At 39.8% G+C, this 22,535-nt stretch overlaps 1 protein-coding gene across 1 annotated transcript in view; it reads left to right on the top strand.

Moving 5' to 3' along the window:
• The first annotated feature begins 361 nt into the window (after positions 1 to 361).
• LOC137180979 (sodium- and chloride-dependent taurine transporter-like) overlaps positions 362 to 22,535 on the top strand; it is a 37,674-nt gene continuing 15,500 nt past the window's right edge. The window contains exons 1-7 of the mRNA XM_067586299.1: positions 362 to 556; positions 12,994 to 13,223; positions 13,379 to 13,513; positions 19,149 to 19,237; positions 19,986 to 20,128; positions 20,623 to 20,755; positions 22,070 to 22,204. Of these exons, the coding sequence (XP_067442400.1) occupies positions 12,995 to 13,223; positions 13,379 to 13,513; positions 19,149 to 19,237; positions 19,986 to 20,128; positions 20,623 to 20,755; positions 22,070 to 22,204 (864 nt within the window). The 5' untranslated portion in view covers positions 362 to 556; position 12,994. The remainder of the gene's footprint in view (positions 557 to 12,993; positions 13,224 to 13,378; positions 13,514 to 19,148; positions 19,238 to 19,985; positions 20,129 to 20,622; positions 20,756 to 22,069; positions 22,205 to 22,535) is intronic.

The raw sequence follows: 22,535 nt of genomic DNA, 5'->3' as shown, positions 1-22,535 counted from the left end.
AAAAAAAACAACAAAACTAGTCAGGTTTATTCAACAACAGCAATTCCAAGAGTTGATACTGTGGTATAATCCCATGCCTTTAGCATATTAATTACTCAGGAACATTTTCAAATTCATCCAATGGATTTTAAAAAATGCACCAATTGTCACATAGTTTATTACAACAGCTCACGGGTAAAACATTCAGTTGAAGTAAAAACATGTCAGTAATTACGAGCGAGTAAATCAAGTCCATTTCTACTGTTTTGCTCGTGTGATCGCTAACTTGAAAAAATTCCGACGTTGCCTCTGGGTCCTGAAGGCATCCAACACACGGCTCTCCTGTTGCTCTGTGAGGAGGCAGGCCGGTGATTTTCCACTGCTGCTGATGTCTCCGGTCCCCCCGTTTTAAGAGACAAAGGTCAGAAAGAGAGGCTTATAAATAGGCTAAAATATAGGCTACGGACGCGTTCAACCCTCAGTCTCTCCTACGGACACAAGAGGACACGGACAAGGGACCGCGCTCAAAGGACATTAAAAGGACAAAATAACATACAAAATTACATCAACATAGCAGGTAACGGAAAAAAAACGACATCCTCGTTACACACCTATAAAGCAGGTTTGGGAGGGATGGCTGTGCTGCTCTCAGTCGGTTTTCTTATGATTTTTATTTGAATTATTATAATAATTCGCATTTTCTTTCTTTACTGTGTATGAAATTGAGTAGATGTTTTTTGTGTGCAAAACTAGAGGAGCATTTAAAGCGTTTTTGTGCATTTATGGATGGGGAAAAAAAATAATTTGCAGTGTTTTGTTGTATTTTTTGCTGGTGTTACTGGCAACGTGTTTGCAAGGATGTTTCCTGGTGGAGGAAGCTGCGATGTAGATTTGGATAAAGGCTGCTCTCTGTGTGCGTTGATTCGTGCGCTCACGAAAGATCACTGGGCGATGTGCAATTTTTTTAATAGCTTTAAATAAAACACGAGCAGGGTTGATCAGTGAAAATGTTTTATTTAGGCTTTTTTTCTCCCACTCATGTCTTTTTCATGTGACATGTGTTAAATGCAGCGTCCAGATGCGTGCGTCAAGTTCTTTATCAGTAACATCATATTTTTATTCTATTTATCTCTCTCTTCAGGTTCAGATGTCAGAAGATGTCATAATATGTTCATTCTTTCATATTCTTCATTTTCAGCTCTGTGTTTAATTTTGGTATTTTATATATGCATAGCCTACAGTCTTTTATCCTTTTACATCTGGATTTTTAAACATATGTTTTTTTGTATTATAGTGAATAGAGAAACGTTAAAGTATATATTTTTTAATTGCATAAAAGAAGTGTTGCAGAAAGGGGAAGTGAGGCGCACGGCAGTGAGAAGGCGGAGATGCTCATCAGTCGCACGTTGCACATCGCGCGGTTCCTCCTCTCTCTCTCTCGCGCCCGCTCTCTCTCTCTCTCTCTCTCTCTCTCTCTCTCTCTCTCTCTGTCGCTCTCTATTTCCCCCGATCTGTCTCCCCCTCTGTTTCCAGCGCCTCTCTACCTTTTGTCTCGCTTCCTCTTTTCCTCCCTCTCTGTCACACTCGCTCGTTCTGCCTTTCTTTCTTTCTTTCTGTCTTTCTTTCTTTCTTTCTTTCTTTCTTTCTTTCTTTCTTTCTTTCTCTCTGTTCGATTGTTGGTGTAATTTGATCTATTTGACAAAAAGCCTCAGTGATTAACCACTTGTTTTAACAATGAAGGCATGTATTTAGAGCGTTATATCCATATGCAGAAAAACTATAGTTGTGTCTATTTTGGATGATTCTGCAAATAAAGTAAGCTATGTGTTTTTGACACTGCATGGCAAGTAAATATACAGCCTGTTTCCAACATCTAGTTGAGTCTCAAAGATCAAATGCACGTTGAACTGCATTTTTTTTTTTTTTAAAACACATCCTGCAAATTTTGATTTGTCTTTATAATAAGTCTTGTCGTATTAGATGTTCGTTATTGGCTCTGTTAGTGGTGTGTCTTGGCTCATGTGTGGCTTCCATATGTCTTGGCTGAAAAAAAAGGTTTAATGGGAGTGGCAAGTGTCTTGAGAGGGGTTGGGTTGCGATAGTAGGTAACTGGTTCCATTTTGGACCAGTTTCAATGTTGGAAAATTACCCAGTGTTGTTAAGTCCAACAGTCTAACAAACTTTGTACTGGTGTTATTTATTAGCAAAGACCAACGTACAAAACATGTAGGCAGCCTTGTATTGAAATAAAGATGTCATCCACATGGTACAACTTGAGCTTTAGTTCCTTAAACATATATTTTTTAATATTATTAATTTTTCATACAGTATATGTAAAGTCAATTTCAACATTTAAATGAAAAAAGTGGTGAAAAGCTGCTTTTAAAACCGGTTTAGAGTCAACACAGTGCTATCAAGCCCCAAGCATTTGAGTATTACCATATTTGGTGTCACAGAGTGATGATGTGCTTTCATAGGGTGACACTTTTATTGCAACTTACCAGTTTGTAGCTGGTATATTGTGCCAGAAATTGCAAAGATTCACCATTTTGTCCCGAATTGGACTTTTGTCAGGATGGAAAAAGACACCCCAAACATAATTTAGACCATCATGGGACAAAGAAACTCTTGTTCTTGTTGATGAACAACACTTAAGCAAAATGTAGAATGACGTGGAAAAAAACAGAGCGCGTAACATCGAAGTGTCAGTTGGGGAGGAACCTCCTTTTTTTCAGATCTAGGTGACACCGACTGGCCAATAAATTGGTATACAAGTCCAATCTTTCTGTAAATACACACCGCTGTGTTTGCGTGTGTGTGTTTGTGTGTGTGTGATCTCCTGGCCTTGAGTTTAATCTAATCTTGGCTGCTGTAGAGTCATCGTTGAGCTGATGTGTGACAACTTGTTAAATCGGTCACTGTGAGCTCACAATCTCACCACTGCTATCTGAACTGCATATCTGTGGTAAAACCTGGGCTTGGATGACTGTTGTGTTTGCGACTTGACACACATGAGCTGGTTGATTGGAATGGAACGGAAGAGTTTGACGAATGAATCGCAACCGTTTTAACACCTCAAACCACTCTGATGCACTCAAAGGTTTCATAATCCAAGATTACTGGTAGTAATCCTCAATTTATTTGTTGAAGTTTGTCTGCATCTTTGGTGCTCGGCTCATGATGATTTGTTTCTGCGATGCACTTAAAAAGTAACCTGTCAATCAAACTGAGTCCTTTGATTTCTTTTTGGATGGAGTTTTAGCTTCTGTGGGTGGCGCACTTTCACTTGCTGTTCAGCCAGTTATTACTCATGCCAAGTTCCCAGTTCTTCATCCGATTATGAGGTGATAAATGCATCACCTGAACACATAAAATGCAGATCTAACAGCTTCCATGGACTGAATAGATTGGATAACTGTAGTGTTTATTTATATTTATTCAAGTGAAAATGTATAGAGCTGCAAAGGTCAACAGACACTGAATTGCCAACTATTTTGGTAATTTATGAATCATCTGAGTCATTTTTTTAAAAAAGAAAACCCAAATTCTCTGGTTCCAGCTTCTTAAATGTGAATATTTTTTAGTTTCTTTAGTCTCCTGTGATAGTAAACTGAATATCTTTGGGTTGTTGGATGAGACAAGACATTCTAGGTTGGATCTTTGGCTTTAGGAAACAGTGATCAACACTTTTCACCATTTTATTATTTTATAGACAAAATGACTGATCAATTCATTGAGAAAATAATCAACAGATTAATTGATAATGAACATAATCGTAGAGTCGCAGCCTTAAAAGTGTATTGTAACTTTTTACAAGTTGAGTGATGGCTGCTTGTTTTTCTGTCAGTCTGTCAAACCAGCAGTGGAAGCTGATATATTAGCTGCAGGCTTGTTTGCTGTTAAATCATTTATTGAGTAAGTAACCTGAGGTTAGTGGAACATGTCTGTATGTGTGTTGGTGAAATCTCAGCCACAGGCGCGACGACATTCTCAGAGTATTTTTCTGCAAATGAAAACTGAGAACGAGAGAGAGAGTGAGAGAGAGAGGGAGTGGTGATACAGTGAATAAAGATATCACCCAGTTACGCTGCAGGAGCTGCTGTGTAACTTTTCTGATGGTGTGTCCTTGACTTCAGCTCTGGACCTTCATTGCTCTTGTACATTTTAACCAGCATGAACCACTGACCCACATACACTCACATTAGTACACAGTGTCTTTAATGTCATCAGAGCTTGTAGTTGTAGTTTGAACAGTGGTCGGAGGTTTTCGAAAGGTTTCATTTACCTATCTTGCATTTACTTGTAATGGGTTACAGTAATGTTATTACTTCTTTCAGTAACGAGTAGTGTAAGGGATTACAGTTTGAATTTCAGTAATTATATTATGGTTACTAATCCCAGTAATGCTCTGTTATGTCTACACTCGGGCGGTCGGCGTGCTCGCTGTCTTACCAGGATTAATGGAGTGTTGATATCAGAGTGGTCTCTGCCGTCAGCTGACAGATGCTCTGGAGGAGGAGGAGAAATGTGACTCACGCTAATTCCAAAGTTGTGTTTGTAGCTTAGCTGGCTTGTTAACGTTAGCCACAGGTATACCTACGTTCAAGAGTCACCTGACGCTGGTGTAGTTCAGAGTTGGAGGGTGTGTATGTAATGGTGCAGCTGAAGTTGGGACTTCTTCCAAACTGTATACTGCCTGCTTGTTAAACCAACATCTCATTTTCTTTTTCTACATGTTAAATACAAAAAAGATGCAGTGTGTGTGTGTGTGGAGGATTTTGAGTTGTTTAACTTTGACGGAGTTGATGCCTGAGTAATGAAAGTAAAGAAGTAATATAATGCGTTACTTTTGCTGCTGAGTAATAAGTAAAGTAATATAATTATTTTTTGAATGGGTCATATGTTATCAGTAGGTAACTTGGAAAGTTTAAACATCTACAATTCCATGACAACCGATGAAGACTGTGTGAAATGTCACAAAGCTCCAGAACCAAGCGGGTGGGTGAACCTTGGGTTGAGATTGTTTTGTCGGCTGCTGTTTCCGAGGTCAGGAATGAACTGACTAGCTCAACTTTTAATCAACATGGATGTGAAATCCCAGAGGTGCTCAGAACGGAAAATTTGAACATCTACAGTTCCACGACAACTGACAAGCAAGTGGGTGGACCTTGGGTGGAGATATCTTTTTTTTTTTGTCAGAAAGATTTCTACTTCTTTTAGACAAAAGAAAATTATTTTTTACACTGTAAATATAAATACTGGTTTATTCTAAAGGAGAGTAATACATAATTCTTCTGGTATTTAGGGCTAATTTTCGCCTTTGGTTGATCATCTAGATCATTCTAGTTCTAGAGGGCAAGGACTTATCCAGTCACCTCTCTGCTAGCTCTGCTAAAATTATGCGAACATATGCTATTTATGTTTATTTTTACAATATTAGTTGTTTTTTTTGTGAATAATATTGCAGAATGATAACATATGACTACGAGTCACTCATCAGGATAGGGGAACGGTCATCTCACCACTTTGTAAACTCTCCTGCTGACTCTGTTACCTGGCTGGTTGAGGTTTTCAAATGTAAACATCAGAGTAAACATCGGGGAAAAAGGTGGAGGTGGATAAACACCAGCTACAATCCCGACCACATAAACAAGCAAGACCATCACTGCTTCTATCTCTGCATCTCAAGCATCCTGCTAGCCAATGTACAGGTGTTGCATAATAATCTGGACGACCTCTGTGCTTGCATCAGTTTCCAACCGGATATCAGGAACTGTAATATCCTTTGTTTCATCGAAACTTGGCAAAAACCTGGAATACCGGACAGTGACAGAGGACTCTTGAAAGAAAAATGGAGGAGTCGTGTGCTTTATGGTGAATAAGGATAAGAGGATTCAAAAGTCCGCTCCGGGTATTACCGTGGATCCCTGCCCTCAGTGAAACACAGACACGGGGTACATCTCAAGTCTCTCATTTGATAGCCTATTTCCTCACTCCTCGATCCTCGCTTGACCTGGAAGTCGTTCTATTTCTGCTCCGAGGAGTGAAGATTGAGGAGCGAGGAGGGCTCTCTGAGGAGCCATGAGCGAGGATACATGAGAGCAGCCTTCACAGAAGTCTTTTACTTATTTGATATCAGCTATTGATTCGACGCTGCTTACTTTGCGAGTCAGCCGGATTCGCGATATCACAAGATCACGTGAGAATCTGTCTCGTCAGGCTTCAAGTTATGTGCTTGTGGCAATGATAATATGCCAGTGTCGTGTATACAGCTTCTTTCTTCTACCCCCTTGTAGCCAGTCTGTTATACCAGGTTTAAAAAAACATGAAGCCATGCGATTTTTATGCGATGTAGTGTAATAATCATGAACTTCCGTTATAACAATGTATGTTGCGATGCTTAACTGCCACAGTGACTGAGTCAAGACTGAGATCACGAGCCTGACAACTCTCCGTTCTCTTCATTGGCTCCCTCTAGCAACAGAAAGGGTAAACTATACAAAAAGGAGGCTGAGTGCCATCTCCAAAATTTCTTCTCTTGTTTTATTATTATTATTTTTAATCTCATGACTCAGACTTACTGGCAAAAAACATCCCCTTATTTTGTGATCTTCCTCTGTAGAGTTCTTGTGAAATTTCCAAGTTAGCAGTTTGCAAGCCCTACATATCTGATATGACATGAATGCAGGGTTAAAATGATAAAACCGCAGCTTAGCACTAAACTGACTTACTCAGAATGAGAACAGGGATCTCAATCAGCGCAGGCCTTTTCTGAATTACTAAAATAACCTCCATGTTGTACTGCTGTCAGTGTAGTAGAGGTTTTTGGAAAGTTTAGATCTGAGAGTGAAACTTATACTATATATTGGTTACAGATAAATATATGAATTAAAAGAAATAGTTGTCATATTTGGACACAGTCTAGAGTGTGAATGTCTGGAGTGTTTGATTGTGAGATGAATGGCACTTTAGGTAAACAGGAGCAAAGCCTATTGACTTGCTGTAACCTGTAATAATGGAGGTGAAGTGGAGCAAGAATGCACAACACAAAAACTTAGGAAGAATCAATAGTGACTGTTGACTCTAGTTAGATAAGACTGAAAGGAATGCATCTTTCTGTTTTTCTTTAACTTTTTAAACTTCCTGTTATCTCTTTCGGACAGTTTTTCTCTCTGTCTCTGACGTGCACATTCATTCTTCTGATACTCTTTCTTACAATCAATGTTTTCCTCAGTCGCTCTGTGCTTCCTCTAATCTTGCTCGGTTTCTTTTTTATCTGTATCAGTTGAATCTATTTTCATCTCTATTAGTCTGTGGCTTTCTTTTCTTTCTGACTCTCACGCTCTCTCACTTTCTGTGACTCATTTAATTTCTAGTAACTGCATACCTATCGCTTCTTCGTTTTTGCCTCCCCTTTACCTCCCCGTCTTTTTCACTTTCTCTCTCTCGGCTAACTTTTAACAGCTCTTTCTTTCACCTTCTGTTTCACTCATTTCTTCCCTTTATTTCTATTCCCTTTTCTCTGCCTCCTGTTCTTTCCCTATCTTTTTCACATGAGAACTTCTGTCTTTCTATTTCTCTAAAATGAAAGTGAGAGAAGGGATAAAATGAGAGTGAGGCAATAGGAGGAACAGAAGGGACAGATGAATGGGAAATGTAAAAGAGAGGAGGAAAAACAAGAGGATGAAGAGAAGAAGGAGCAACTGAGATAGAAGTGTCAAGGAGATGGGAGGAGGATGAGTGGGAAGAAGCGTGAGGAGAAGGAGCTGATTAAAAGATAAGTGACATAAGAAGAAAAGGAGAAGAAAAGGGAAGAGGAGACCAAGCGGCGACTACCATGGCTTGAGGCTAAAGCCAATGCGGAAACATCTTAATGTGCAATGCCGCTATATGCTGGCTCCAGTAGACTCCCATTTTAAAAATGTCAACTTCTCTCTCGAAATACTGAGTCTTTGTTGTCTCAGTTGCTACATTTGGGTCCTCTAACAAGTGATCATTACTGCTCCGTTAATAAGATTTGAAGACTTATAGTCGCTTTGATGTCTGCCGTCCGGGTGTTGATTGACAGCTGTGATTAACAGCTGGCTCAACTGCTGCTCTCCCTGGCTCAAGGACTTGCACTGAGTCGCAAAATCTTGTTAGGTTTAATGTTACTTGATACCTGTCCTGTTAGCACAATTTAGCTAAAGTAGCTATCGTTAGCCCAGGTGTGCACTGCCCGGTACTAGCTTACTTCCCAGTTAGCTAGCGTTTGCGCAGTTCTGAGGTAGCAGGACGTGTTTCCTTAACGTGAAAGGCAACACCCCGCACTCCTTAATTGGAAGGTTCTGGCTCCAAACGAGATGATAGAGGGGATGAAGGAAATGCCTGGAGAACTGAACAAGTGCTGGAGAGGATGAGAAGAATAATTGCATTTACAACCCCTAAGACAAAAATCCAACAAGGCCAATCACTGTTTATAAACTAATGGCCTAAATAGCCTATTTGCAACATTGAAACATATAATTAGACATGTAATTTAATTAAAAATAGAAAAAGAGGGAAAGAAGGAGATTGGAAGTGGAGGAGAAGGAGGCTGATGAAAAGGAGTGAAAGTAATGTGGAGCAGAGGAGGAGGGGGGACAGGAGTGGATTTAATAGGCGGCCAGTCCAGTGGAAATGTACATGGTCTTAAAATAGGATAGTGTGTTATGTAAGTGGTTAGGAAGTGAAGTAAGTGTGTGTGTGGTGCTGGCTGGGTTCTGAAGTGACTATATGCAAGTCCAGAGTCTGGGCCTAGGGATCACACACACACACACAAAACACCAGACAATGAGTCTCTATGTTTTACACCAAGCTTTTGGCCTGAGCTTTAAATCGTCCCACAGTTCATTGCAGTTCCCACGGCCAGTCTTGCTCTCTGGAGATCTTGTAGGCAACTGCGCAACAACAACATTTCCTGCTAATATATCTCCTCTGACATCTGAGAATTCATACCAGTATGACTTTCACTCCCTCCTGACTTACTGAAGACTCTTTACTTGGAACAGGAATCCACCAATCCCTTGTCTAATAATCAGACTTTTAAACAGTATGGTGACATCTTTGAGTTTTTTTGTTAGAGCTTCTCTAGGTGGCACTCTTTCACTGATCAGTCATCATAGCTACTGCTACTTATGCACACCACTCAGTTCCATCCTTTTTCAACCATTTATCTGTGCTCAGGCAGCAAATTAATCAAGGTAGCTCATAGCCCAGGCCAGATGGGACATGTAATCCCTCCAGCAAGTTAGCCAGCATCCTAATCAGATCCCCAATCCACCTCAACTGACTCCTTTTAAAGTGAATAAGCGGCAGTTTTGCTCCACATGTCTGAGCTTCTCTTGGATGAGCCCAGCCACCCTGTAAAGGAAACTCATTTCCGCTGCTTGTCATGTGTATGTATTGACAGCGGTAAGTATATCAGCCATAGAAAGCATTTTTTTTGATTGCACAGGGTGACACCATTATGGATTTGGATTTGGATTTGGTTTAGGTTTCGAATTGAAGGCCTGCAATGAATATTTTTTAAGAATGTAAAAAGGACTGCATGCCCAGTTCTTATGTTATATTAGACTCTTTGTTGTTACAAAGAGGAGGATAGTAGCCCTTTGTCTAAACTGTCTATTCTATTTTTTATAGAATAGAGAGTAACACAACTGTAAAAGCAAAACAACAAAACCACTCTATGAGCTCTATGTAAAAGTATTGGAGATAAACCTTTTAAGATACATTGTTTGCTCTGTATTTGATGGTTTTCCTTAGAGATAAAGGGATAAGGAATTAGGTGAAAGTTATTTTTTTGTCTATTGTTACGTTGTTACAGGCTTATTTACATGGTATACAATTTTTAATTTTATTTCAATAGTAACTGTCATACAGGGTAACAGAGCCTCCATGGAGTGCCACAAGGCTCAATTCTGGGTCCTCTACTTTTCAGTCTTTACGTGTTACCACTGCAGGTAATCATTCACAAAGACTGTGAATTGTTTTCTGACTTGTATTTATTTGCTAATGACACTCGACTCTATAGAGGTGCTAATCCAGTTTGTTGATTCTGTACCCAAATGAACCAAAACATAATAATCACATTTGAGCCCATCTGAAGTCAGATTACTTTTTTAAATGAGCAAACACAGTTTGTGCCTAAAGTTGATGCTTTTCTGAAAGTATACTTGATTAAGATCCTGGAACATAAGGTTATAGATTACCACCAGTCTCTCAGTGGTCAAAGACAGTGGCAGGCAGTGTTCAACAAGTTCCCCATATGTCTCATACATTCTAGCTGGCATTGTTATTCACATTAGTATGTCAGTCCAATTCTATGTCGGAAGTAATATCACTATCACACATGGCCATTACTATCTACTGCTGTTAACAGTTTATCACAGACGTAATGGAGTCCATTGTCTCTCCAAGCGGGAAATACTTCAACACACTGACACTGATACACACACACACACACACACACACACACACACAAGTACACACAAAGGGAGTGTTTTCAGTTTCCTGTCAGTGTTATTAATTAACTGTTAAGGAAGTTAGTCTTGAAGTGAAATGCGTGTGTTTGTGAGATCATTAACTTGTTTGAGGGAACCTGGGATGCACAAATGGGTCAATAATAATGCAAATTCAGTATTCGGTGGCTCCATATGAGCAAATTTCAATGGAAATATTCTCTTGCTGTATTTAATCCTTTTTTTCACTGTTTCTTCATGTTTTCAAGGAAAATTTGCTTTTCTGTCTGGAATATGTTCATAGTAAAGACAGGATTTTGGAAACTACGAATTGTTAAACAAAATGTGTGTATCTGTAGGCAGCAAAGGGGAAGGCCTTAGGGGATTTATCTAAAATGTAGTCATGTCCTTGATCCTGCCCAGTGTAAATATTGTGCAGAAAGTAAGATAGAGAGTGAAAGAATGAGGGAGACAAAGAGAGAGAAGCTGAGTGCACAGCAGCCTGGCAGATGGAAAGAGATAAAGACATGACATTTTCCACAGTGACAGACATCTGCTGACTACTAAGTACGTCCGTCTCTCTCTCTCTCTCTCGTTGCCGCTGCCAGGTGGAAATTTACAGCTCTGGTTGTGTCACCGGCCTGGCTAGACGTCCAGCCATTCCGGGTGTCATTTAATAGTTTTAATGAGGGAGGGAGGGAGGACGAAGAGCAGGAGTATCGTACTTTGTTTTTTGTTTAATCTCTCCATTGGAATTTCTTACACGTACTGTATATACAAACACACCTAACAAACACAAGTCTAGTAATGTATTTTATTTGCCTCAATATAGCCCGTTATATAACATGGAAATAGAAAATCAAGGGTTAATGTGTAGGGGTGCTGGTGGTCGGGGAGCTTAGCAGGTGTACTTGGCTAATAAAGAAAAGATTTGATGAAAGATCTGTTCGACTCTCCGATTAAAATATCAGACTTTGAATTGCATCCAAAATGGAACCGACTATTGGACCCCAACCCTGATCCATTGGCATATTTTGACTTCTACTCAGTATCACTGCTCTGTGTCCCTTCTTTAGTTTAGTTTATTTGGGCAGATCACAATGACCACACCTGAAAAAGTCAGCTTCAGTCCTCTTCCAAGACAACCAACAACCAAAACACCAAGAGTGTATGGGCTTCTGACTGCTGTCATCTGATAAGTAGCATTTCCTTGGAAAGCACTTAAGAGTAACATGAGCTGAGAGTCAACTAAGCAAATAGACTGGAGACTCATTTGGTTGGACTTCTCTCTGCTGCCAAACTATCTAGCCTGGCAGAATTACAAGTTGCTTGCTACACATGAATTATGAATTTTGATTAAAAGCTATTTTCCTGAGTAATAAAAACATAAATGAGCCAAATACAAAAAAAAATCAACCAATTAAGCTTTTCTAGTGCAGTATGAACCAAACCAAACCATGAGTATAAATGAAGTTAGTTTAAGATAAAATGATACCTCCGGTTACGTTTCACAGTCAGTGTTAGCCCTGAGAATGTTGATATAATCAGATATGTAATATAATGAAACCGAATGTTAATGGGTATCATTACAAGATATGTTCACTTGCTTTGGCAACAAGTACCACACCCGTGTAGCCAAGAAAATAGCTTTGTGGTTCGGTAATGATGGTGTGCACAAACAGTTTACATGATTAAGGGAAGCCTAATTTATCTCTCTATGTTTGTTGCCAATTTTACACTCAAACTTTGCTGGTGTAAAACAAGACAGTTCAAGAAACCAAGCCAAAAAAGACTCCTCTTTAACCCATCGCCCTTCAGACTACTTAATGTAATTGATGTCTTAAAGGGTAGATTATAAAATGTGACGGTATAACAAATAATCATCAACAGATGCTGTCTGTATCTCAATGAGGAACCCATTTAAGTGTAGCTAAATGGTTAACTGTGGCCAATGTAGGTGTTTCCTTCAGGGGACCTGAAGGCTTGGCTGATCCTGCGCACCTGGTTTAGCCTCACACTAAACCAATAATTATTATATTTGAAGTTCAGCTCAGGCTGACAATCAGATGGCTGGAAGCGACAGCAAGTCATATATTTCTCGTTTCTGAATTACTTGAACACTTAATTTCCAAAGTGAAGCTCCTGGTATTTTTTCCCAAAGAGCCTTTATAAAGGCTTTGTTTCCCCTCCTCTTTCAACAAGAGTTCAATCACTGATTTAAGTGATCAAAGATTTAAGTTGGTTAAGCCTGACTGAGAAACTATTACCACCAGCCACAGGCCAGGTGCTTGAAGATTCTGGGTTGTTGCCACTGTGTTGTTCTAGCAGACACTTTGGCATGTAGCCAGCCACCGTCATGTGGTTCTGTTAAAGTCTGAAAATCTACTTATCTTGTAATATATTGAACAGAGCTGTTTGGTTCTCTCGAGGTTTATGTGAAATGCTGAAACACTGAAAACTTAACATAACACTTCAAAGGAGGATTCATTTCAGACCACTTCTGACTGGATTCTTTGTCTGTTTCCTGTTTCTACAGAATGGCTCAAAAAGAGAAACTTCAGTGCCTGAAGGATTTCCATAAGGACACTCTGAAGCCGTCTCCTGGTAAGAGCCCTGGCACCCGGCCTGAAGATGAGGCGGAGGGTAAACACCCCCAGCGGGAGAAGTGGGCCAGCAAGCTGGACTTTGTTCTGTCTGTGGCCGGCGGCTTTGTTGGTTTAGGGAATGTCTGGCGTTTCCCGTACCTCTGCTATAAGAATGGTGGAGGTAAGCCTTTAAAATACTACAATTATTCATTTACATATGGTAGACTTGCTTTTCAGACATGTTCTATTTTTTCACATTGCCCTGCTTTGAATTCATGCTTACTATGTTTTCACATGTCTGCAGCTGTCACTCAATTTTTCCTTCCTTCCACTTAGGTGCATTTCTCATCCCCTACTTCATTTTCCTGTTTGGCGGAGGTCTGCCAGTCTTCTTCCTGGAGGTCGCCCTGGGTCAGTTCACGTCAGAGGGTGGCATCACCTGCTGGGAGAAGCTCTGCCCCATCTTTACTGGTATGTAGACCCTCACCAATTGAATTGACTCTGTTAGATAGCATTAGTACTTACCTGTTGGGGCAAACATTATGTCAGCCACAACATGAATGGTGGTATAGAGCAGTAAAAAGGATGGATGTGAAGATCGTGGGTGGATGGAGTATTCACCCTCATCAACAGTCTCCCAGGTGGGTCTTGTCTCATGGGGGCTCTTAACATTCTACTGTTGGAAACCCCTCATTTAACACTATGGAGACACAGTGTCTCACACACACGCACACACACACACATACACACAAATAGCTATGGACATGCTTGATAAGACTGATAAAGACTTTACATGTCTAGAATCTGCTCTTGTGGAAAATTTTGTCTACCTTAGAGTGTAAATATAATAAAGCCTGGGTGAAGTTTGGTCACATTATAAAATAAACGTATTGTATGGACATAAAAATGATGCTTATCATGTTGTTAACAGTACACACTTCACTGCAAATACAGCAAACGGAGTTTAATAGTTGACTGACCCGATTGTCGTCTCTTGCCCCGGCCTGGTAACATCTCACTGATTTAAATGGCGAGCACAGAGCGCGGTGTCTCCAGCCTTTACTGTCCAACTGCTGGGTTTAATTTTTTTTCCAGGCCTCTGTTGTTTTTCACAGAGGAATGGCTGTGCAACATAAGGCTGAGTCACACCAGACTCTCCTCCAATCACACTGCTGAGACTTTACCCTGCAACCGTTACCAGGCAACCAAGCTCGCACTGGTACACCAACACACTGTGGCCTCTATTCTGCTTTAACCTTCTCTACTTCTCACCTCCTCTCCTATGAAAACCTTCTTTCTTCCAAGGAAGCACATTCAGATTTTTTAGATACCTTCCCTGACGTTGCTTCTGGTATCAAATCCAAACATTTTTTTCGTTTGTTTTGCCCATCCCTGCTCCTCTTCTCTACGTATCTTCAGTCTTTTTGTCCTCTTCTTCCGTCATATTTCCTTCCCTCTCATCCCTCCTAATCTTCTCCACTTCTTTCTCTTCGTTTCTCTCACCTCCCCCTCTCCTCCTGTTCGCCACCAGCTGAATAAGGTTAATGTATTCATCACTGTCTACATCTGCTCCGAGTGGGAATTTTTCAGTATTTTCTTTTTATTATTCATACTGACAGTTCGTCTTAAGCAAACACACACAAACCTCTGTAATTCTACCTGACGTTTATAAATTCAGTTCAGTAATTTTATCGTCATGACTGTTTGTTGTTTCATTATCTGGATTTAATTATTTACTTCTGCTGCTATTCTCACTTTCACATACACACCTTCTTTCTTCCTTTCGGACACATTATCCTCCCCGCTGTCTCGCACACACTCGCACATACACACAAACATGTGCCCCGAGACGGTGTACAGAGTGTCCTGAATCACTCGTTGCTACGGCAACAGCGCGCAACACATCAGAGAGACAGAGAGAGAGAGAGAGAAAGAGAGAGAGAGAGAGAAAGAAAAGAAGCAGAGCAGTGAGATCTGAGGAGCGGAGAGATAGATTGATAAAGACAGGAAAGGGGCAGATATGAAGAAAGAGAGAGAGAGAGAGAGAGAGAGGGGAAAGGAATAGAGGAGAGAGGGAGGGGGAGGAATGTGAGAGAGAAAGAAAAGATGGAGATAGTAGAAAAGAGCGAAGGAAGGGAAGACAGAGTGGAGGAAACAAGGAGAGAATGAAAAATAAAAAGGAATCAGGAAAAGAAAGGGGGAGAGAGAAAACTCAGGCGTTGGAGGTAGAAGAAAGAGAGATTCCTTCATAAATTATTTGTTGTTTACACCTCTGTGTAAACCTGGTTTAGAAACGTGTAAATATTTTTTTGTGCAAGTAGAAAACTGAACTGAAATGAGAACGAGGGAGGAGAAGGAGAAAGAGCACAGATACACGTGGCATAGCCTGTTTCACATCGCTTGTTTTTCAGGGTATTGAAATAGGTCTGATGTTGTGCTCACGTAAAAAACAACCAAGCCAATCAGAGTTTAAGAAAGCGAACGTCATCCTCTTGTGTCAGAATCCATCCCAAAGAAAAAAAATGGCGACGAGCGTTCAACACAGCTTAACTGATTTTCTATAGCTGGGAACATACTTAAAGAAAGACAACACCCCATAACAACCGTTTCCACCGACATACACCGTTTTTTTTTTTAATAGTCTTGGCGTTGAGGAAGGAGCACATATCGAATGACTTAGTAAATACAGAGAAATCATACTGGGTGATAGGTAGGCTGTGATTGCAATTATGTTACTAAGCAACGGCCGAAATCCTGTGAGAAAACAAATTCTCACATGTCCCCTTTACCAAAACAGAATCGGGTTTGCCAGGCAACATTTTGCTGCAATCTGTGTGCAAAAACGGAATGAAACTGAAGAAAATTATATATTTGGCAGACAAGATAAGGACAACAACAACTATAAACTCTGCAGAGAGGAAAGGGAAGTTTAATTGTATACAGTATCATCTTTCATCAACAAGGCAATTCGAAGTGCTTTACATAAAACATAAAAGGCATTAAGACGAGACATAAAAGGGACACAAGACATCATAAAAAGACATTTAATTAAAAAGAGTTAAATACAATAGCAGAGAGGTGAACATCATTAAAATGAGAACTTGAGCTAAACTGTTGCTCTGAATAATAAAGTAACTGATTCAATTTCACTCAAAGATCATCGCAGTTTTTCGTTTGCTGTTTTTAGACGGTTTCAGCAGTCCCAATTATATAAATGTCATAAATGTTAAAAAATAATCTTAGTAAGAATGATGGGAAGCGAACCACCTACCAACACCAACCTCCCAAGATTTTAACAGACTTGGTCCAACTTGGCACGATCAATCGTTAAGCCCCAAAATCATATTTATAATTGGCTTAACAATTGTAATGGTTTTCCCCTACATTAATGGAGTTTTCCATTAAAATCAGCATAGTATTGATTACTTAGTTGATTTAAATGGGACACTGTTACTGTTATATACTGTTATAATGTTGGATGTCTATGTTAAACATGGTCAAAGTTCCAAAACATGAGGTTAATGTATGTAAGAGCCAGGACTTCAACCTGCTCTGAACACTTCCTTTGCAACGTTAACTCTACTTCCCCATCAAACTGAAGTCAGATTGTTCACGCATGACCACAGACTACTGTTGTTTGCTAAGGTTGTTCCGTTCTGGCTCGAACTAGTTTATATTTCGAGTAAAGAATAGGGAAAAAAGAAGCAAAATCCTACGCCTACTGTTTGTTTACGTAGCCTCCGGAGCCAGAGGAAGTCTGCCAAGAAACAGAAGTTTCTAGAAACTAACCAATCAGAAGATAGTGGGCTCATCGGGAGGGGGGCCTTAAAGAGACAGGACCTAAAACAGCCTGTTGCAGACAGAGGCTGAACTGAGGGGCTGCATAAATAGCCAGTATAAGATAAATATATGTACGTTTTTTAAATAAGTAAGAGGTTTTTTTTAACTGTAAATCATGCAAAGATATTTCGGGGAATGTGCATGTTATGTCCTCTTTAATAAGATGAATAACAGCCAGTTAAAGTATGTTGCCAAGACATTATAATATTACAGACAGTTCACTCTGAATCCTCTGGCAGTTGATAAGGAAACTTTATTTTGGAAGTACAGTTGGTGTGAAATGAAAAAAAAACAAAACAAAACAAAAAACTTTGCCGTGGTTATGTATGTTTAAACAAAACTATTATAAACATAAATGTAAACAGACCCGGCGAGGTCAGCCAAGGTCAGCAGATGAGCACAAGAAATGACATCATGGAGGAGGACGCATCTGTTTGTTTGATCAGCACTGTTCCATGTGATCCGCGCGTTTGAGTGTGTCTCTGTGTGTGTGTGTGTGTGTGTTTAGAGATGTAGATGGTCGGCAGCTGCTAATTAGCTGAGTGATTAAAAGGACATGATGCGATGGTGAAATAGTTCACACGTTCATACGCACATTTACACACACACACACACACATACACACAAAGACACACAGATGGTGAATGAGGCTGAAGAACTTTCTGTCAGTTTCATGCCGACTGTTCATCAAGACCAACACACACACACACACACACACACACACACACACACACAGATGGCCAATGACGTTGAAGGATATTAATTTGGATGAGTGACCTCTGTTGGCTGTGTGTACTTACTGATAATACACATACACACGAGTTGAACTAATACACTTACGAGGACCTTCAGTGACTCTCGAACCTTAAAAATCTAATCCATGTTCAAATCTTGACCCCAATCCCAACTCCTACACCTGTTCTCATTTTGGGGGATTTTCTTATCTTTATATCCTTGAGAAGTAGAAATACCAGACACACACACACACACACACACACACACACACACACTCAGCCTTGATCCTGTGTTTACCAGCAGCTCTGTCTCGAGGCCAGTATTGATGTAATTGAGGTCAGCTCATCAGTCTCCTAAACATGTCAAATGAAATTGAGGCAAGGCAACACAATTGAAGGTTATAAAAACTAAAACATGATTGCTCTAATGGGGAAAAATATCAACATGGACTGTTAAAGGATGAATTTAGATTCACAGTTTGGTCACAGTAAATATCCTCGATCAAGAGCAGTTTTTACCGCGCAAATGAGAAGCACATGATGTGTTACCTCAGCATGACAGAAAAAGAGAAATGACCCGAACAGGAAGTAGCACCTCTTACAGCGAAATATGCAGACTAAGGAAGTAGAGGTTGGGTGATAGAAAGCAGACTGAACTCACAAATCTTGACACCACATGTCCCCTAGGTTAGAAATCTTAATTTTACTTAATTTAAAGTTTTTGTTATTCTTTTTATTCAATTAGTTTTCATGCCTGCACCATTGCATCAAATGGTAGTGTTTTGTACGTCCTCTGCATCATTTCATACACATTTCCATATGTAATTTAGCCTGAGGTCTGTGGAAACTTTTGGATTTTTTTACCACACCTTAAAATAATAATCTGTGTTTGAACAAGGTGGTGGGCAGTGTTAATCACGATGTTTAAAAGCCTGTGGGCTTTTCATGTGAGAAAAATATACTAATAACTTATCAGATGTGTGTATTATCATGTAGGTAATTCATGGTGAAGATACAAAGTGAATCTACAGCTAACTTTTAACCACAAAGCATTGTCTGCGTCGCTTCTCATTTCATGGAACGTGACACTTGTTTCATTATGAACTGACTACTCTTACATCCTCTTTTCTGGCCAATCACAATGCAGCACTGAAAACCTTTCCCCCTGCACAAAATGTGGAGACACTGCAGGGACTTACAGTATATGGTGACAACTGTTGGTCATTTGAAGGAAGTTAAAAATATCATTCACTTGTCACACTGGAAGAACATGAAATGTCAGTGTCTTGTATTAGGTCTTAAGTTCAAGTGCCAGATGATGTTTATTTTTTCATACAAAAATAGTTGCATATTATTCTGAAGAGGGTTCATTCAGGCCACAGGACTGAAAACAACTGAGATTAATGACTTGTATCTAATTTGTCTCCGTGTCCCATCTCTGCCTCTGCCAGAAAAGCTTCTCTTCTCTTCATCATTTCACTGGACTTTTGTTATCTTTTAGTCTCATCACGATGATCTTTCTGTCTTTACAGGTATTGGTTATGCCTCCATAGTGATCGTGTCCCTGCTGAATATCTACTACATTGTCATCCTGGCCTGGGGTGTCTACTACCTGTTCCAGGTAGGTTTGGAGAAAAAAGCTTTGATCCCATAAAAAAGTCCATCTTGCATGACTTACACTGTAGCAATGTTGAATTATTTTAATCAGGGCAGTGTGAGTTCTGATTCTTGGCCTTATGTACCGGCTAGCTGGAAGATTTGTGTTGCAGACACTTAAGCAATGTAAGATATTGCTACGAAAGAAAAAGGAAGTCATCAAACACAGGAAATGTCAGAGTTTATATCTTGATCATGTGATTTCAGGGCTGTGAACTATCTGTCTAAGAGATCTCAGCAAAATTTTGTTCATATAAGGCTAAAAATTAACTTTATATCTGCTGACGGATACTGAATAAATAAACAGACTCATCATTTACTGGAGGAGTGACTAATGGAATAAATAATGTCATGACAAATAAGTTACTTGAGCTGCTAAAACAACTGTTGTATCAGGTTAAAGTTTGCCGTCTCTAGTGGCCCTAATACCCGGCACCCAGTAGTATAAAGACCAATGTGTGTGTTGATATATGTTTGTCTATCAGGTCAAAACATGCAAGATTCATATCAATAATTTCTAAGCCTACCGTACCTGACTCAAATAAAGTGTGTGCATTAGGTTAGAAATGTTACTTCTGTTGCTCTTCATCCTGCCTACAGTGTAATCGCTGTTATTATTATTTATTAAACACCCGCCTGCAAATCAGAAGTGAGCATATTCCATAGCTAGGGTATACTCTTACATGACTCCTGCTTTTTTTTTTGCATTTCAGTGTTTTCAGCCGGAGCTGCCCTGGGCCAAGTGCAAACAGGCATGGAACACCGAAAACTGCATTGAGGACACCTACCGCAAGAACAAATCCCTTTGGCTGGCTGCCAACGCCAACTTCACCTCCCCCGTCACCGAGTTCTGGGAGTAAGTTACATAAGAGCGCACATACATGCTCACTTGCATAACCACAAAAATTTTGTTTGACATCTTTGACATCTTTAGCAGTGTTCTGCAATTTAGACGGTAGCCTACCATTTTCTGTCGGCCAAAGCTGACATTAAGAAACTTGTTTAATTTACTTGTCAAAGAAGCTATAAAGGCCCCTGGACACATTTGGAAAACAGGCAAATACCAAAAGCTGCAGGGTTCTTAGGTTTTATATTCTCAAATATTTAGCGGCCAGTGTGGTTAGTGATCCCTGCCAAAGACAACTTGTTCAGTTGTCCAAAGGACACAGGAAGTAGCTGACACATCAGTAATATGGTCATTACACACATGGATGCTCACACATAGATGTTTATACACCCAACCCCACACAGAGAACAGTGATTAATTTCAAATTAATGAATTAATCTCTAGCTTTTTGTCACCATGTCATAAAGCACATGTGCTTAAAGACGTCTGTCTTTTACTTGCAGACATAATGTGCTGGGTATCTCCAGTGGTATAGAAGACATTGGTCCTGTCAAATGGGACTTGGCTCTGTGTTTACTGCTCGTTTGGGTCATCTGCTTCTTCTGCATCTGGAAGGGAGTCAAGTCCACTGGCAAGGTAAATAAGCCTGTTACCTTATACTGTCCTGTATTGTATTTGCTGTTTTTTCATTACTGATTACGTTTTGCACTGGAACAAAATGTTATTCCTCATGAACTTGCTGACCTTAAAAAAAAATGCAAGAACTGACTTGTCCCCTTTTATCATAACTGTATCATAATGACTGCTGGAAACCATAACAGGGTGATGCTCATATGATTTTTTTTTTTCACTGCGGTCTGACTAAGAGAACAATAGAATGCTATGTTCTAACTGATTGCAGGAAAATACAAGTTTTTATGAAGGCCTCGGGGAGATAAGGAAGTGGCAAATGCATGTGCTTGCAAGGTTGCGGGTCTAAATCCCTTATTTTCTGTTTAATATTACAGAAATAGAATAATCCCATAGTCAAAGACAGACAACAATCATAACACGATTGCACCATTATGTAATATATATTTTTTGGGCAAGACTTGTGCAGAACTGACTTTTAACTGTACAAACACGTGGCTCTCATGTGGAAGACTAGAATACTGTCGGGGCAACATCAGGTTCCACTTAGCTGTTGCATTTCTTCAGATTCTTTGGCCCGGCTCTACTACTACATGAATCCAAGTTAATGCAAACACAGAGTTTCATAGTCTATACTCTGAAGATTTCCTAAAAACTAAACTTTTTGGCAGGCTCTTGAGCTAACACTGTAATACATAACAGCAACCTTTGCTTTTTTTATGGTTTAGCTCTAATTCCAAACAACTATTCATCAATTTGAGAATAATGGTCAGATAATTTTAGGAATACAGTTATGTATGATAGTATATATATATATATATATATATATGTACCTGATTAACATCTTAACATTCAAGAAAAAAACATTTCAGACTGTGTACAATTGCTACTGGAGCTACTCAACAACAACAACTCCCCCTGAGACTTGAGGCAGCTCAATCAATCCCAGACTACTCTTTTTATAGCCTCAACACACTCTATTGATCGGTCTGGCTTGATTTATGTTTTCTGGTTGCTCCAAGTTGTAACTCTGGTAATAAAGTCACTCCTACAAGGCCAAGTGTGGTCACCAGTTTCCAGACGCTGATACACTGCAATTGATTTAAGGGACAGCCTGTGGTCAGTTCTTTCCATGATTCAAGAATAACTCCACACATTTATCAGACATAATTCTTCGTAATGACACCAAGATATTAGCTAGTTGGTAAAATAACAAATTACCATCAACGTAATTGCCCAGCTCATATATTCCCCTGAAATATTTTTAGTTTATTTCCATCATGTGTGACTTTGCTTTCCTGTATCTGCGATCTTCCCCAGGTGGTCTACATCACAGCCACGTTCCCATTTATCATGCTCATCGTGCTGTTGATTCGTGGTGTGACACTGCCGGGTGCTTCAGCAGGCATCAAGTTCTACCTGTACCCTGACCTTAATCGCCTGAAGGACCCAGAGGTAGGTGCCTGTGGGTTGTCTGAGTGAGAAAACCCAACATTGGGTTCCTGTTATAGTCCTCCTTTCCTCCTCTAGTCTAACTGACATTTGTGCATGCCGCTGTACAACAAGACAAACATATGTCTGGCTGCACATAAAGTGTCTGAAATTAAATTAGAAATGGAAAACCTATTACAATATACTTGGCAGAATAACATAGCAATTACCACTTTGAGAGACTGAAGTATAGTTTAATCACAACATAATTACTAAAATAGATCCTCTATATTTTATGCGCTTCCCCCAAGTCTTAATAACTCCAGTTCATGTGACAATACGAAGAAAAAGAGAA

The sequence above is a fragment of the Thunnus thynnus genome, chromosome 4, assembly GCF_963924715.1.
Source record: "Thunnus thynnus chromosome 4, fThuThy2.1, whole genome shotgun sequence".
NCBI lineage: Eukaryota > Metazoa > Chordata > Actinopteri > Scombriformes > Scombridae > Thunnus > Thunnus thynnus.
The sequence above is the reverse complement of the archived record's forward strand: the minus strand, read 5'-3'. Positions and strand labels throughout refer to the sequence as shown.